Source organism: Doryrhamphus excisus, linkage group LG13, assembly GCF_037039965.1.
Source record: "Doryrhamphus excisus strain RoL-2023G ecotype Guam linkage group LG13, RoL_Dexc_Guam_v1.1, whole genome shotgun sequence".
Classification (NCBI taxonomy): Eukaryota; Metazoa; Chordata; class Actinopteri; order Syngnathiformes; family Syngnathidae; genus Doryrhamphus; species Doryrhamphus excisus.
The window spans coordinates 13,491,196-13,508,423 of NC_136369.1; the positions used below are offsets into that span (position 1 = coordinate 13,491,196).

The following is a 17,228-nucleotide window of genomic DNA, read 5'->3' on the forward strand; positions in this document are numbered from 1 at the left end:
TATATTTCAAAATGTCATTATTGTCGGAAACACATCCCAATTTACAGTCGCTATCCGTGGAATGCATGTGACTTGTATGCTTCAATAGGGATCAAACATGTTAATGAGTACAGCAGCCTAAAAGAGACAAAGCAGCCGCCATTTCCCTTGAAGGAGTCCCAAATGAGACGGCGTGTTTGCGTGTGTATTAGGAGGTTAGTTAGAGGACCATCTCCTACCGTCAATGAAGTGTGAAGCCTGGATGTCTCATGTCCGCCTCCCCCCCTCTACCCTTTTTACACCAGTCCAGGTGTCAAAGCCCCCACTGAGGTGACACTTTTCACTGGTCTGGGAAAGACACACATACCAGAGACATGGAAAACGTCTCCCATATTGGTATCAGTTCACAACAAGAGCAAACTACACGAGTATTAACACATATTGGCTTTTAGCACTCACTAATAGACTGATAAGTCTTGTAGCTGCTCTGATCTGTGATTGAAACATTCACTGGCCATTTATCTGGGAGTATCTGATGGCTGGCTGTTTTGAGGAAGCATGTCTTGCCCTGTGCGTCCTCCTCCTTTCCCTTTACAGATAAATATGTCACTCAGGTTGCAGTGTGTGTGTGTGTGTGTGTGTGTGGAGACAATATCAGATGTGGAGTCACCTACTAAGAGACAACTTTTGCACCAAGACCCCAGTATTTCTGAATTTTATGGGCAGCATAGCCATTTTTATCCCACATTGTGTTGTTTTGACTGTTTGTTCACATGACAGCTGACCAAACTAAACATTCATTCATTCATTCATTCATTTTCTACCGCTTTTTCCTCATGAGGGTCGCGGGGGTGCTGGAGCCTATCCCAGCTGTCTTTGGGCGAGAGGCGGGGTACACCCTGGACTGGTCGCCAGCCAATCACAGGACACATATAGACAAACAACCATTCACACTCACATTCATACCTATGGACAATTTGGAGTCGCCAATTAACCTAGCATGTTTTTGGAATGTGGGAGGAAACCGGAGTACCCGGAGAAAACCCACGCATGCACAGGGAGAACATGCAAACTCCACACAGAGATGCCCGAGGGTGGAATTGAACTCAGGTCTCCGAGCTGTGAGGTCTGAGCGCTAACCACTCGTCCGCCGTGCCGCCACTTTTGATAAGGGCACATACAGACACAACACAACAACCATTCATACCTATGGACCATTTGGAGTCACCAATTAACCTAACATGCATGCTTTTGGAACGTGGGAGGAACAGACAAACTATGCCCAAGCGGAGAATCGAACCCAGGTCTTCTCGATCTCCTGGCTAACCATTCGGCATATGTATGTACGGGCCCTAGACCACTCCCTCCAAGCGTACCAAAACCTGGCCACAATTTAGAGCTCTCACACTCGCCAAACGTACCCCGACTTGAGGTGTGAAGTGGGCCCGGGCATAGTACTTATAGGCTTAGTATGAGTACGCCCTACGAATGAGACAATCCTGTCATCTGTACATGAAATGTAGCCCCAAAACCCAGAGCAACAGCGGTGCAGTTCCACCATGTATTGTAATTCACAGTCTCCACTTTGTCCATTTTCTTGCTACCATCAGTATCTTCTTGAATGTTTCCTTCACATGCCTGCTAACCATCGCTAGTGTCTGTCTGCACAGTTTGCGTCGTCCCTTCTAATGATGCCTCTCCTAAGCCTCTGCACGCCACTAATCGCAGTCTAGTGGAGCACACTAATCATTTAATAGTAGCCGCATCTGCAAGTCACACATTACATTGCTATGATAATAACTGCTATTAGTTGTCCTCGTCCGTCCTCAAGAGTGCATCTTGTCCCGGGCGGGGGTGCGTCGACGCGGCTCCCTCCGGCACAGACAACGTTTGATGTGTCGGCACTCGGCCTTCACATGTAAATGAAATTTAATGCTGGGACGTTAAAACACTCTTCACACTCACCTGGAGTCTTTATGTGGTTACCATTTTAAAACTATTCAAATCAGCCTTCATTGAAATTCCAGCCTTTGATCATGTAAACCCTGACCTAGGAGTTTTAGACATTAGTGCAAAATGTCGCATACTGAGAAAGTATTTGTAGGCTACTTTTAAACACAAGTTATATCTAAATATGTATATCCTCTGAATTACTATACATATGCATGCTACTCATATGAGTTATTAGCTTGTTTGGCATGCATACACCTAAAAAAAGTTTTACCAGTGTATGTGCATGAGTTTTAATGACCTCTGAAGTATGACGTGTTAAAAAAAATAGAGTGAGTGCGCCCTCTAGCGTATACTTGACAGAAACACAGCACACAACATTTGAAGATAAGATTTGTTCTTGTACTTTGGTACAGCACTTTAATAAGACCGACGTAAAACGAAAGAGAATGACTACATACATGCTAAGTCTTACTTTGATACACGAATGTGAAAACGAAAGTTTTTCACATACCTACATGTAGTACTGCACTGCTAAACCCAATAGCTTGATTACGTTAGCCGCCATTGACGGTCCGATTGGCTCGTGCCTCTTTCCAAAGTAAAAGCAAATCCGGAAGTAAAACGATAACAGAACCATTTGACATGTGCATTAATGCTAACCTCAAACAAACACAATCGTCTAGAAATACAAATGTTTAATATGTAATACGTTAATTTTGTTGCATTTGTCTTTTCATGTAGCTTGAAGTAACCAATATTCCAAACACATCTTATGGTGCAGTTAGCATACTGTTCTTCACTGGGGGTATATCCATTAATCACATGTAGATCCTTCATTCCTACAAGCTCCTTCCTCTTTGTCAAATTATCAGTCTTGGGTAGCCTCTTCAGGAAGTACAAACCATTTGCACTCATTCACATCTTCATTTATTTATAGCCCACAATCAGTAAACCTATACCACCTCTCAGCTTCATGCCTTCCTGTGTAGATAGACCTTTCAGTATCCCTCCTCTCTCATCCCTCGCTTCCCTCCCTGGATGTCCCCTTCCCCCTCTCTCGCTCATTGGGTGCTGTGTGGGGTGATGCTTGTGGTTTCTGTCTGTGATGTCTCCACAGCGTGTACCGGCTTACTGCTTCAAAACAACTGCATCTTGCTGCTGTGAGCAGATAGCTAGGTAGATACAGTAGATAGCTTGATAGATAGGTCGGTAGATAGGTATATAGCTATGTAGATTGATCATATGAGTGATAGATGTTGCTTTGTGGTTCCAGGAAGTAGATCCATCCACTTGGACAGTTTTTACACTGTCATTGCTGGAGTGGAACAGACCATCAACGTCCATCGCTGACATTCTAAGGTGAGAGAAAGTAATCAATGTTTTCATGGTGATGGCGCGGTGCTTTTCTATCTTGTAATATTTACTAAGTAGCATTCTACCTAAGCACCACAGAGTATGGCAAACTTATACAGCATTGAAACAGCTTTCACTGAGCATTGGTTGAGCCATGTGTGGTGGCCGGCTGTGTCATGCTCGTATGGTGTGCATATACACTGGTGTGAAAAGGTGTTTGCCCCTCCCTGATTTATTTTTATTTTTATTTTTGCATGTTTGTCACACTTAAATGTTGCAGCTCATCACACATTTAAATAGTAGTCAATGACAACACAACTGAACACAAAATGCAGTTTTTAAATTAACTTTTATTATTAAGGGAGAAAAACATCCAAACCTACATGGCCCTGTGTGAAAAACTTATTGCTCCCTGATATACGTAAATTCAGATCTACCAGTCTGGGAAAGGTTAGAAAGACATTTCTTAAGCTTTGGGACTCCAGCCAACCACAGTGAGAGCCATTATCCACAAACAGCATTGCGGCATGGAACAGTGGTGAACTTTCCCAGGAGTCTCCCTCCAGGGAAAATCACCCGAAGAGCTCAACAACGACTCATCCAAGAGGTCACAAAAGACCCACAACAACATCTAAAAAACTGCAGACCTCACTTGCCTCAGTTAAAGGGAACATATTATACTCATTTTTGACCCTTTGTATTGAGTTGTGGACTCCTATAGAGCAACTACACACAATAACCCGCACAGAAAACATTTTAGATTTTGCAGAATCTGCACCTATTCCAGCTTTGTGCTTCCTGACAAAATGTTCTGTTTTAATTTATTCCACCCACAGCCCGCCTGCGGGTATGCCCACTCTGCTGTGATTGGTCACACGGCCAAAGTGCTTCCTAGGTATGAACCATATAAGGAAGTCCGCTCCTCTGTGACATCACGAAGGGGCAGTTTTTACCACGCCTTTTGAAACCAAGCCACCCCAAACTTCTTTCAGGGCTCACTTCCAAACGTGCAAACCTCATTATCTGAAACTTTGGCAGTGTTTAACCCCGATAATGCAACATTCTAACTACATTTATGGGTCAGAAAAGTCGAAAAAGCATAATAGGTCCACTTTAAAGTCTCAAGTTTGCCCAAGACCTTTGGAAAATACTGTTGTCTGACGAGACAACCGTTGAACTTTTGGAACATTTTGTTTTTGCATGGCTTGACGCACTAACGTTAATGCTTTTAAGGCCTAACACACAAGTCATTTCTTTGATAAACTTGACTGCTCATGTACTACTGAATATTGTCTTACAGTAAAGACACAACATAGATAATCCAAACCAGCAGATGAATGAAATCCAAATGTGAAGCAGAAGTGGGCAAACAACTATATGGGCGTCAACATTAAGTCATGAGCCATGTTTTTTTTTCTGCAGGGACTTAACACAGTCAGCAAGAATCTGCAAGTAAACCAGTCATATGATCCCCGGTCAGCCATAAGCTATTAGCATGAGAAAGAGGCAGAATGGAAGAGAGAGCTTAGCTGCACAGTAAGGAAAGACAGGAAAATGCAAACAAGGGGGAAAAGAGCATCTCATTGTTTCCTGTTGCTTCCAACCATAGTGTGCGTTGTAATGGAGGCTTCATGCCTTTGCTCGATGGGTTAACTTTCATAAAATGAGGTGAATGGACGTCTATTTCCAAAGCTGCAGCATAAAGGTAAACATTGGTTTGATAAAGAATACTGTATGAGTGCAAAAGGTTCAGTGTAATGTATGCATAGTGTGTGTGTGGCAACGCAGAGCTAAGAACACTGATATACACATTCTTCTTCTCAAGCACACCACCGTGAGCAATTTAGAGACTCAAGAATCAGCCTGACTCGCTATCAAATTGGCACCGGGACGCCAGGTCAACGAGGCTGTCACTGGCCATGTACTCCCCCCAGAGCCTCCATCGCTGGGGCATCACTCACAGCGAGAGCATGGAGCGCTTAGCCTACAGCCAAGGTAAGCTCTCACTATAATGTTAACTCACTATTGTCTGACATAAGACAGCAACAGCAATACATTCTTAATTGTATCAATTCATTTATGCACCAAGAATTGATCCACAATCACTATATTCACATTGCTCATAACCAGAATTGTCTTTATTGGGCAAGTTCGACACACAAGCAATTTGTGGAATCGTTCCCAAATGCTCATCACTTCTTACTTCTCCACAGTTCAATGGAAAGAAATCTAGATATGAATGCAAAAAGTGTATCTTCAGTGACATACAGTATTGCAATAAAGGCTTTGTAGGACTTCAAGAGGTTTGCCACCAGTTGCTTATAATTAGCTGCTTAAAAAATGAAATTAATGAAATTTCTCTACATGCATGCATTTTATCCACTTCCAAGAGAGAGAACAATGAATGTATGGGAATGTGCAGACATGCTTTAAGATAGAACTCCTTGCTTGTAGACACGCTGTACCTTAATTACCTTCTGATAAACTACCGTCTTGCCTCATTTTGCATGAATTTCCTATTTTGACCCAATACTGTATCTTGGAAACGATAGACAATCTGCATTTCTGACTTATTCTTTCTTTTAGTGACCCAAACCAATAATAATTTCACTACTATTGTACTGGAAGGATTTTGCTTGTAGATGAGTGTTATTATTTACCAGGTTGTATGTCCAGTGAGCAGACTAAATATATTAAACATTCCTTATATATTAACCACATTAACCAGTGATAGCAACGAAAACACACTAACTGCATGCAGTGTGTGTAAGACAGCACAGTTTGAGACAATGTTTCCAGTTGATGTTCCAGTGTTGGAACAGGAAATGTGCAAATTTAGTCATTTTGACCGTTGGAGGACTTTTCTCCTTTTTGCCCCGGCAGCGGAAATTCTTAACGTGCCACAATTATTGAAATCACACAGAAAGCAATTTTGTGGTAGCTTTGTTTTTTTTAGAGGTGTCGCGAGAACAGGCTATCCACGCCGTGCAGTTTTCGCTTGAAACAGCAGAGGGCGATAGAGCGGTAATAACAACCATGACGTCGTGTTTCCTATTGTGTGTCTCGTGAGTGTGTTGTTGACACCGCCCCTCCGGAGGGTGCAGCAGCAGCAGCAGCAGCAGCAGCAGCGGCCACCGTCGCTAGCCGTCTGACGGTCACATTTGCCTGGTATTAACACGTCTCCACAGCAACAACATGTGCGGAATAGAAAGCGTCCCTCAGGAGAAGGGGAAGACACAGAAGCATTGTGCTTTGCCGCCACCTGGACGGACGTTCACCATGTAGACGACCGACGGCTAGCTACTCATCTGTCATTAATTAGCCGATGCTATCGCCGCTATTTCTAAGATACGGTTGTCATCGCGGTCGCCAGGTGAGCTAAGCGTCGAGCTAACCCGCAGAGGGTGAGCTTTAAATCACGCTAGGGTGGCACTTGACCATCGACTAGCATATCTGGAGAGAGAGAGCCAAACATGGCAACTCCCGCCGAGCACGACCTGGCTCTATCTGAAGGCGACAGCAGCAAAGACAAAGCGCAGGTGTTTGGGATATTGAGGTTACAGGAGGAGAAATCTAGTAGCGGGGATAAACCGAATATAAGCGGCACTGTGAGGGGCGGCGGGGGAGGAGATGGACGATGGCAGGCTCCCATCTTCGCTTTAGCCAGGAAAGCATCCGAAACCATTTCAGGGAGCATTCATGTCCTGCCTAAAGTGTCGGAGAACAGAGCATCTATATCAGGAGAATGGACCGTCCAAGGTAAAGATTCATGATGTTCCTAAAGGATTGTATTAATGATAACACTACTGAAAGATGCAGGAATTATCACATTGCTAACATAGGTATTTGTATATAGACCAGGAACAAGCATGACACTATGATGATGATGATGATGAGGAGTGCTAACATTACCTCATATGATCATGTGTGCAGCCAATTGATTGTTCACATCTGAGTGCTGTCGCCGTTTAGTCTGTACTGTCACTGTCTCTGACTGAATCCTGAATCATCACATGCTTTATTGATGCTAAGGAAGGAAACGTTTGCTGTTGTGTTGCACCTTTTATAGCAATGGTATTGTTGTTAATGAGGTTTTTAAATGCAGTGTGCATCTTTTGCTCTTTGGAGCTACATGATAAATCCAGAACATGTCCAGTGGGGTACATTATGGTTGTCTGTCATAGTGGATTTTTGTCCATATTCAGTTAATTGTACCAGCAGATTTCAGCATAAACGGACTGCTTAATTCTCTTAGCTGTTTTTTTAGAGACACAAAGAGCCAAGATTGACTTTTAGAAACTTGAAACACAATGATACAATTGCCCAGTTATTATAGCTTTTGGGAGAAGAAATGTTAGACTTGCAGGCAGGGGAGGCAAATTTATATTATTAATGTGTAAAATATGCAGTATATTTTCTGTATGATTCCAATCATTAAAAAAACAGAATTTGCGAATTTCCTGATTAGATACAAGGCAGAGTGTGCAGTTCCCCACAAACAGGTTTGCATTTTTCTGATTCTCTGAATGACGCCAATAATTTTCCAGATTTATAATGCACCATCACTGTCTACAACATATGTAATGTCTTTAATGTGTGTTACGTCATTGTTACTGCTAATTGTAGACGCAGAGAATACTCTGCTGCACCAGCCATGAACCCACATTTTCAACAATCTTCAACCAGCAACCAGTTTGTCAACTGTATCCATAAATGAAGAGTATGTTTTTAGTGATAATCTTTTGTTGTTTGTGTCTCAGACTTGCGGGACCCCATGGCCATGGAGCGAGCCAACCTGCTCAACATGGCCAAGCTGAGTATTAAAGGTCTAATCGAGTCCGCTCTGAGCTTTGGAAGAACACTGGACTCGGACTACCCACCTCTGCAGCAGTTCTTTGTCGTCATGGAGCACTGCCTCAAGCACGGTCTGCGAGGTAAGGCTGTTAGTCGTGCCGCTGTCGCTCAGTGTGTATGGTACACACCTTTCAAAGTAGAGGCCATGTGTCTGAAGACTTTTATTTTGCTCTCATATTTTTCCAGTGAAAAAGTCCTTTCTGGGATTTAATAAGTCTTTGTGGGGTCCTCTGGAGCTGGTGGAAAAATTGTGTCCTGAAGCAGCTGAGATCTCAGCCTCTGTACGAGATCTGCCAGGACTCAAGTAAGGAATAACCACATGAGTGTATGTAGTCTATGTAGGGTATTTTTGCTTGTGTTTAGTCAGACATGGAGTACTATATCAAAACCTGAAAATGAACAATTTCTTTGCACTCAGGACTCCCTTAGGACGTGCTAGGGCATGGTTGAGACTGGCTCTCATGCAGAAACGGCTGGCCGACTATCTGCGACTACTGATTACCAGAAAAGACCTCCTCTGGTACTTGCAAACACACACACTATAACACACAAACATTAACAGTGAGTCTTTTTAATTTTCAGCATAATGTGAGTGTAGCGAAGTAGAGCGAGTTGTCAAGTTGTTGTTCCGCTGCAGTGACTTCTATGAGAATTCAGCGCTGATGTTGGAGGAGGAGGGGGCTGTCATTGTGGGTCTGCTGGTGGGCTTGAACGTCATTGATGCCAATCTGTGTGTGAAAGGTGAAGACCTGGACTCTCAGGTAAACACACACTTGACTGTCTTCCTCAGAGGATGAATTTGCTCAAAGCCTTCAGGTAAACAAATGTGAAACCATCAAGAAATGAAAGTAGTTCCACTTCCTCCATCTGGTCAATCGAGATTAAAAGCTTTATTTTTACTCACCTGAGTTTCAAGAAGCAAGAATTTTGGGTTTGTCAGATGGGGTGAGCGGACTAATGGTATTTTTACTGTGGAAAGAGCGTACTGTAGTATATGCTAAGAGCATATTGTCTACCTATGTTTGTTTATGACTTTTTAATTTCAAGGGTTAATTCTAGCCTTTTTTTGTTAATGAAGTGCATCTCAGTTTGTTCTACCCACCTTCATGAATTCATTGTTTATTTTTAGGTCGGGGTGATTGACTTCTCCATGTACTTAAAGAACGACATTGATGATTACAGGAGTGAGGAGAGGTACATTCTCATGTGGTTTATGTCCCTCTTCTATGCACTCTGTGTAAATCAAATTGTAATGTCTGTTTCCATGCCAACAGGAACAGTCAGATCGCAACCATCCTTGATCAGAAGAACTATGTAGAGGAGCTCAATCGACAACTAAAGTAAGACATTTTTTACATGGAAAACAGACTTTATAAGGTATGAAATTTCATAAATATTAAAGAGAATAATTCTCTCTTTTAAACAATGTCCAGTTCTACAGTTCATGGACTTCAGGGCAGAGTGGACTCTCTGGAAAAGTCCAACTCTAAACTCATAGAGGAGGTGAGACTCACTCTTAGCATGTTTGGCGTTAATAATGAAGATGGAAGTCACAGATTGACTTCATTGTCAGTTTTTGTCCACTTTGTGTTTGCGTACAGTTAGCTATTGCCAAAAACAACATCATCAAACTGCAAGAAGAAAACCAGCAACTGAGGAGTGAAAACAGCCTCATTCTTCTGAAGGCACAACAACATTTAGAGGTGCTCACTCTCGATTGTAAACATTGTATTGTAACTTGTACCTGGATGTAGTAAGGATGACAAGCAGGGGGTCCATCAATAGTTTCTTTATTGCTGAAACAAAACAGCTAAACTATTGGATAAACCCATTCAGCACACAGCCATCTTCATCCCGCACACATAGTTCACACGTTCACAGACACTTGGAAATCACAAAACTCTTTAACCGTACCTCTGGAAGCGACTAATAACCAAGCAGTGAAGTGGTCTTGTTATTGACACAACTGTTTTTAATTACTGTTCTATTCTTCTATTTAGTGTTTTACTAGTGTATTGTATGTATATGTATAAAACCTTCATGTGTCGTGTGTACAATGTGAGTGCCTCTGGAGTTAAATTAGCTATGATTGAGGTATAAGAGCCAACTTACACCAAAACGCAAATTAAATCACAGCTGTTTGAGCTGTATTAATGGTATAAGTAATTCCATTGTTAATGGGTACAATACAGAACAGGCTGATTTTCGTTTTCCTGGTTTCCCACACAGGTATCTCAAGGTGATGTATCTGTGGAGCGAGACACCTACAAACAATCTCGTCAGGGTTTGGATGAAATGTACAACGAGGCACAAAGACAGCTGAAGGAGGAATGTCAGCTAAGACAGGTAAGACCACACCTCCGTGCCATCCAAGTTGTACGTGTATCATGTGAGTTGTGGCAATGACGGCTCACATGAGTTCTTCTGTGCTTTATGTTGAGGACGTGGAGAACGAGCTGGTGGTCCAGGTGTCAATGAAGCAGGAAATGGAGTTGGCTATGAAACTTCTTGAGAAAGATATTCATGAGAAGCAGGTACAGTATCCAATCACAATCTCAATCTGTGCCGTGTTCATTCATCACAGTACACAATATCCTCTACTATATCAAACTTCAGATCACAATTACAGAGTTGGAAATTTGGATACATTTATGAAAGGTTTATTCTCCATGAACAGGACACGCTGATTGGGCTGAGACACCAACTGGACGAAGTCAAAGCTATCAATGTAGAGATGTACCAGAAGATGCAGGTACACGTATGGGTGGATGGAAAGCTAGATAAAGACAATTGTTGGTCTTCTGCCAGACTTTTGAGCGTAGCATTCCTGTGTCGTAGTCATCCGATGAGGAGATGAAGAAGAAGAACAACATGATCAGCCGTCTGGAGGAGAAGACCAATCAGATCACTGCCACTATGAAGCAACTGGAGCAGAGGTGAGCAACATGGGCTGTCCTAATTAAGCACAAGATAACCAGCACAGGAAAATCATTCATCCTCTCCCGTCTCCAATTCCTCCTGTATCGTTTGAGCTTGTAAAGTCAAGAAATAACATTTGTAACAAATGTGTTTATACAATAACTTTTTTGACAGTAGTAAGGTCTTGCTAGTTTATCATCAGGCGGTCTGGACTATAATCTTGTAGAGGAGAGCCAGAAGAAAGTTTTTTGGGTCTTCACTCAAGTCACGAGTCTCAGGGTTTCTCCTGTCGAAATCCATCACAAGCCTCTTATCAGTTGTGATGGAAACACAAAACTGAACACATAGAGGTGTAATAAAGTTGTCACTCATTTATTGTGGTTAATTGGTTCCAGACCCGACCACAATGAGTGAATTTCCGCAAAGTAGGATTCACTATCAATAAATTAAATATTTTTGTACCTAGAGCATAGAAAATCTGTTCAGGACCTTTTTAAAATACGATTTTACCATTATTAGAGCCTTGTAGACATGAAATAACACCCCTATAGTCACCTGTACACTTGTGTTATCCAATATAATAGACATCAGAGAAAATAAGCCATCTCAGACAACAATACAATAAGGTAGACTCACATGTTAGCAGTGAGAGCATACTTCCTTGTCTCCTCCATGTAATGTGCCGTGAACATTCACCGGAGTTGCTGTCGGCCAATGTCTACGCCACTCAATTCACAGGCTCCTCACAGTCTGGGATATATAATGCCTTATATTTGTATTTGTATTTATTTAGCCATTTTTATGCTTGAAAATATTCAATTTAGGCCATTAATATGTCTAATTTACTTAAATATGCATCTATATATAGATAAAATAAATAATAATAATAATACATTTTATTTTATAGCGCTTTTCAAAATACTCAAAGACACTTTACAGAAGAATGGAGTTGAATAAAGCAAGTAAATAGAGTAGAAGACACACCAAAATACAACATTCATTGGTTAATACACAGTTAAAACATGAGTAAAAGCGGGGCGGGGCACAGCAGTCAGATATAAAAAAGTTAGACATTAAAAACAGATATATAATTTTTTTTACAAATAATAGAGCATATTCAACCACAAAACAGTGTTAATTTATTAATTAATACAGTTTAAAAAAACACGATAGAGTAATGCAGCAAAGGAAGGCCGTCAAGTATTTTGTCATCTCATTGCGCGGCAGAAACAGTTTAAACGTTAACACCAGTTAATGATTAAATACTCTATATGGACTTTGTTATGTGAAAACGCTCACTGGGGTTTCTATTTTTATGACTTTTTGTTGCCCCTAGATCTATATGTGAAGGCATCATTCTGTAAGAGTTATTGTATAATATGCCATTTGATTGTGCGGGTGTACCTAATGATGAGGTCAGGTGGTATTACGTGTAGCACGGTGCCACTTATGTTCCATCCCTTTATGTTCTGTGGCTTCTTGGAAACTCTTGAGTGATGTCCTGGGAGAAATCCAGTGATTGGTTTATGTGAGCTAATTTAGAGAATGTCTGCTACTGCATGATCAATTTAGTTGCAACATGTGGCACTTTCTTGTGCTTCGTGAGGATTACTCCTCAATGCATCCTTAGAAGGCACGCTCCATACCTCCTTCCTCCTCCCCCAGTCACCCACCCATCAGTTGAAATCTGCTTCATCTTGTTTGTGAACAGTTTAGAATGTTTTCCTCTGCTGCAGCATAGTACCCAGCCCCATGTGACCCCTCGGGTTTCTGCCCAGCTCCGAGTAAAGACAACCAAAAGTTCATTAATATGATGAAGTAATATTCAAAATAATGTCACGCGTCTTTTTACTGAGAGCTAGATTAGATGACATTAGAATACTGATGTATTGACATCCTTTCTTCCTTCCTTCCTTTTTATTCATTTTCTTTTTTCCCCCCTTTCTCCTTCCTCTCACCCTTTTTTTCTTTTTATACCATGAATTCACCCATCAATCCATTTTTACCCACATTGCTTTGCAATCGGTTCCTGTTCCTGCGTGCAGCGACAAAGATCTGTTAAGTCAGACCAGAACGCTGGCCATGTCATTTGTCAAGTGTGCCAGTACAGACACGGAACACCAGTACAAGCTAGTCAAGGACATCTCCTTCTGAGCACAAACACACACGGGGACGGACTGGATGAATTAAGTCAACTTTAACAATATTCCTGTTTTTATCCTTTGCCCGCACCGTTTTTTTGTGGGGCTGCAGTGGATTGTGCTGTTTGTAACCAAAATATCATCAGTGTCGTGAAATCTCTCATTTTATCTCATCGTCACCTGCACCCTTTCTCATTTTCTCTTGAAATCGGTTACAATTTTTAGTGGAATGTGTAAAACTCATAGTAGTTACTTTACATGCATTTGATTAATTAATCTGATTAATCTCAAACAGCCTCGTGGTGGTTGTTTTTTTTAAATTGCAGCTATAACTTGTATCAGGGGGTCCTGCTACCCCACACAACAGAAAAACATCAGCCGGAAAACAAATTCAGTTTTTTCCACTGCACGGTGCCTCCTTGGCTCAGGGGAGCACGACTAGCCTCACTTCGGGTTGTAGTTGGTTTCACACTTCAAAAATAGTAAGGAAACTAGGTAAAACAGGAAACTGGGAAAAACATGCCACATTGAACACATCAGTTGGAGCAATAAGAATGGAGGGGACTGAGGCTCGGCTTTATTTGGTTATCAACAGAGTAGCTTCCTGTTAGCATTTGTGTTTATTTTTACCATTTTTAGTCATTTATCCTCCATTTTTACAATGTTGTGGCAAATGACAAGTCAACCTATGAGTGACCAGCAGTGATTTACGTTATTCATCTAGTCTCGGCTTAACTGATGCTAATAATAGTACCTGGGAAAGCATTTCTATGCATACTAGTAGAGCCTTGGAAAGCCTAGTACATATGTGTATTGGAAAATAGCATTGAGTAGACCTCCACAAACAAAGTGCTTACTCGGGTAATTGTTCCAGCTTCAACAACTCCTCCGACATTACAAGAATGACATAGCGTGAATTACACCAATGCAGGAGTCTAGCCCAGCTGACTTGGGGCGAGAGGTGGGGTACACACACTCCGGGTACATATGGACAACCAACCATTCATACCTGTGGACAGTTACATTTTTCATGCATATTTTTGTAATGTGGGAGGAAGCCAGAGCCCCCGAAGAAAACCCACGCACGCACATCCGATCTAAAATCCAGTACGATATATTTGTACATATCCCGGGACTGTGTGGCCGACATGCTCACCACTAGGCCACCTTGCAGGCCACTATTACACTGTACAAAATAACTCCTTCAATAGGCATAAGACAGTAAAAACAATATGATGGAAAGCTGTAATGATGCTAACTCTTGTGGGGTACACATCTCAACGTAGTTGGCCGTGACCTTTGACCCCCTCTGTGATTGAGTTTGACTTTTCTGTGGTAAATATAAGTAGATGTGGACTTGACCGCAGCTCCATCTGCTGGATCAGGTGGCTCCACTTGCTTCCATGGCACTGGGTCACACTGCTGTAAATCTCCCAAGCTTGTCTAAGGACCTTGAATGTCACATCTCAGCTTAATATTGACTGTAGTGATAGAAGAAAGCCTAATAATGGCGCATACACTAAATACATGTTCATAAAAAACATCCCATAATGCCACTGTCTTTTACCACCTTGATCAATAAAGTTTGGTGTTTTGAAAGTGCTGGTATTATTTGGTGTCTTGATAATTTTTTGGGTTTTTTTTGCTTGAGTTGCACATTTATCTTTCTGGCGTGTTTGTAGCGTCTTCATCCTTCCTTGCCATCGTCTGTCCACGTCTGTCACATCTCTCCTGGTTCTTTTCTCCTTTTACCATCCTACTCCTCCTCCTCCTCACTCCTGCACCAGTTATTTTCTCTCCATGGTCCTGAGTTTGTCCCTGGTTATAATGGCGCAGATTACAGGAGGCCGAGAGCCACCGCACCTCTGCCGAGGAAGGAACCAGGCGCTTCAAGATGGACTTTGCCAACAAGGCCGACAGCCTGCAGCGGCAGATCGACCACAGAGAGAAGCAACTGTAAGCCAAACAGAAACAACCTTGAAATGCTGAAATTGCTTTGTGCTTATGATCGTGTGTGCTGGCGACCTTTGTCCTCACAGCCTGCAGCTGGAGACCGACCTGAAGATCGAGCGGGAGTGGAGGCAAACGCTGCAAAACGATCTGCATCGAGAGAAAGAGACGGTGTCTCAGCTCAGGACACAAGCACTGCAGATAAACGGCCTCAAGATGGTAACAAACGTCTGCATGAACTTTAAACATAGAGGGTGCTGGAGCCTATCCCAGTTGGCAGGGTACACCCTGGACTGGTCGCCAGCCAATCACAGGGCACATATAGACAATGAATGTGACCCGTGTGTGTGTTTTTTTTATGCTTTTTAGGAGTTCCACCGCCTCCAGGATGAGAACTTCCAGTTGAAGAGCATCTGTGAGGACCAAGAACAAGCCCTTGAGGAACTGGGCTCTAAACTTAGCGAGTACGTTTGATATGTTGAGAGCTAAAGCTCCAGTAAGATGGCTTTATTATGTCATTCCGTTAAACAGATCCAAAATGAAGATCGAGGACATCAAAGAAGCAAACAAAGCACTTCAAGTAAACGGCCCTCATTCATGATGTCAATGTTGAAGTGTGCTGAATACAGAAGCTATGATGCTGTTGCAGGGAGGTCAGGTGTGGTTGAAGGACAAGGAAGCCAGCCGCTGCAAGCTGTGTGAGAAGGAGTTTTCCATCTCCAGACGCAAGGTGAGAAGAGCCCCATTGTTCCCCATTGGTCCCCAATGGTCACTGGTGGAGCTTCACTTAGTTTTTGAATGTTGCATGTCCAGCACCACTGCAGGAACTGCGGTGAGATCTTCTGCAATAGCTGCTCAGACAACGAACTTCCCCTGCCCGCATCTCCGAAACCGGTACGAGTGTGCGACACCTGTCATGCCCTGCTTCTCCAGAGATGCTCCTCCAATCCCACTTGAAGCGGACCAACTCCTTAATGACTCTTCCCCACAAGGCACACTTTTGGAATATGTATTATGAGTGCATTTGGAACAGTACTTGACATCGTCACATGGGACACAAATGACTTGTATCAATTAATTGACAATAATACATATATTTCAGTATTAAAAATAAAATCAATATATGATTTAATATTAATATAAAAATGCATTTGTACAATTACAGGCCTCCCTGTATACTGTATGTATGAGGAAATACTGCACATTGCTTTTTACACATTGGGCTTGTATTGACATGGAATAAGAGTGCATGAGAAAATCCACAATATTGAATGGAATCATTCTGGTAGTCTGGCTTGATCCTTTTAATTGATGTCACATTGTTTGATGTTGCTGAATGTGAAAGTATTGTGCTTTCACAGTTGATGGAGCTGATGGACTTGTCCCATATTAGTTCTGTAGAACTGTCAGATCACAAGCGTGCCACATTGTGCCTGTGCTTGACAGAAGTTGAGTGTCAACATATTGTCATCTGAATTAACACATGCACTGAAACTAAAGTAAGCAACTAAAATTTCAGAAAGTTTACGGTTTGCTGCTGTCAAAGCAACTTATTCCTTCAATGAACAGTCTTGGTGCCACTTGGGCTTGTGTGCTCATCTCATGGTGCCAAAAGGAGTCATGTATTTAAAAATATGAATGACAGCCTATCAGCTACGGTATCTTTGAGACCTGAATGCTGCTTCAAGGACCAGTAAGACCACCATGTGTTGCAAACATCTCTGCTATTTTTGTAAGTATTTATTTTTTGCCAGTTTTAAAATAACATTAGCACTACATTGACATACTGGAAGTTGAAAGTTAATGACATTGTATTGTTGCCATATAGTTTTGTTTTTTTAGCAACTTATTTTGTGTCCAAAGTCTGGTCACAGCTATTCTAATCAAATGATTCTGAACGACACCCAGGCCTCATTTTATTTTATAAAGTCTCTCTTGGTTAGTCCCAGCTCTCAATGGGATCTGGGCTGTGTTTTGTTAAAGTGGATGTTCATTTTTGTTAATTACACTGCCTTGACAGTTTTGATTAAATTGAGTTAAAAACACAAAAGTGGCCTCTGATAATTGAAATTCTACACA

General features: G+C 42.0%; 1 protein-coding gene across 4 annotated transcripts; it reads left to right on the forward strand.

Annotated features, from left to right (window-relative positions):
• The first annotated feature begins 3,199 nt into the window (after positions 1–3,199).
• Positions 3,200–17,189, forward strand: rufy2 (RUN and FYVE domain containing 2). 4 transcript variants are annotated; one of them, XM_058089044.2, is made up of 20 exons: positions 3,200–3,291; positions 5,111–5,280; positions 8,046–8,219; positions 8,326–8,443; positions 8,558–8,659; positions 8,777–8,900; positions 9,269–9,333; positions 9,414–9,479; positions 9,573–9,642; positions 9,741–9,842; positions 10,369–10,485; positions 10,581–10,673; positions 10,817–10,891; positions 10,978–11,075; positions 15,036–15,155; positions 15,239–15,368; positions 15,519–15,613; positions 15,681–15,729; positions 15,799–15,879; positions 15,963–17,189. In XM_058089044.2, exons 2-20 carry the CDS (start codon positions 5,205–5,207, stop codon positions 16,104–16,106), a joined length of 1,899 nt encoding a protein of 632 aa, XP_057945027.2. In that variant the 5' UTR covers positions 3,200–3,291; positions 5,111–5,204; the 3' UTR covers positions 16,107–17,189. The 4 variants fall into 4 exon arrangements, with proteins under 4 accessions (XP_057945027.2, XP_057945029.2, XP_057945025.2 ...); XM_058089046.2 differs by lacking the exon at positions 3,200–3,291 and adding an exon at positions 4,788–4,990; XM_058089042.2 differs by lacking the exons at positions 3,200–3,291; positions 5,111–5,280 and adding an exon at positions 6,396–7,044.
• The last annotated feature ends 39 nt before the right edge of the window (positions 17,190–17,228 follow it).

Bases quoted from the DNA above. Each gene is read 5' to 3' on its own strand.
- rufy2 (XM_058089042.2), top strand. From the start codon at position 6,759: ATGGCAACTCCCGCCGAGCACGACCTGGCTCTATCTGAAGGCGACAGC. The intron at 9,643-9,740 runs GTGAGACTCACT...GTTTGCGTACAG, and splicing joins ACTCTAAACTCATAGAGGAG to TTAGCTATTGCCAAAAACAA. The intron at 15,730-15,798 runs GTAAACGGCCCT...ATGCTGTTGCAG, and splicing joins AAGCAAACAAAGCACTTCAA to GGAGGTCAGGTGTGGTTGAA.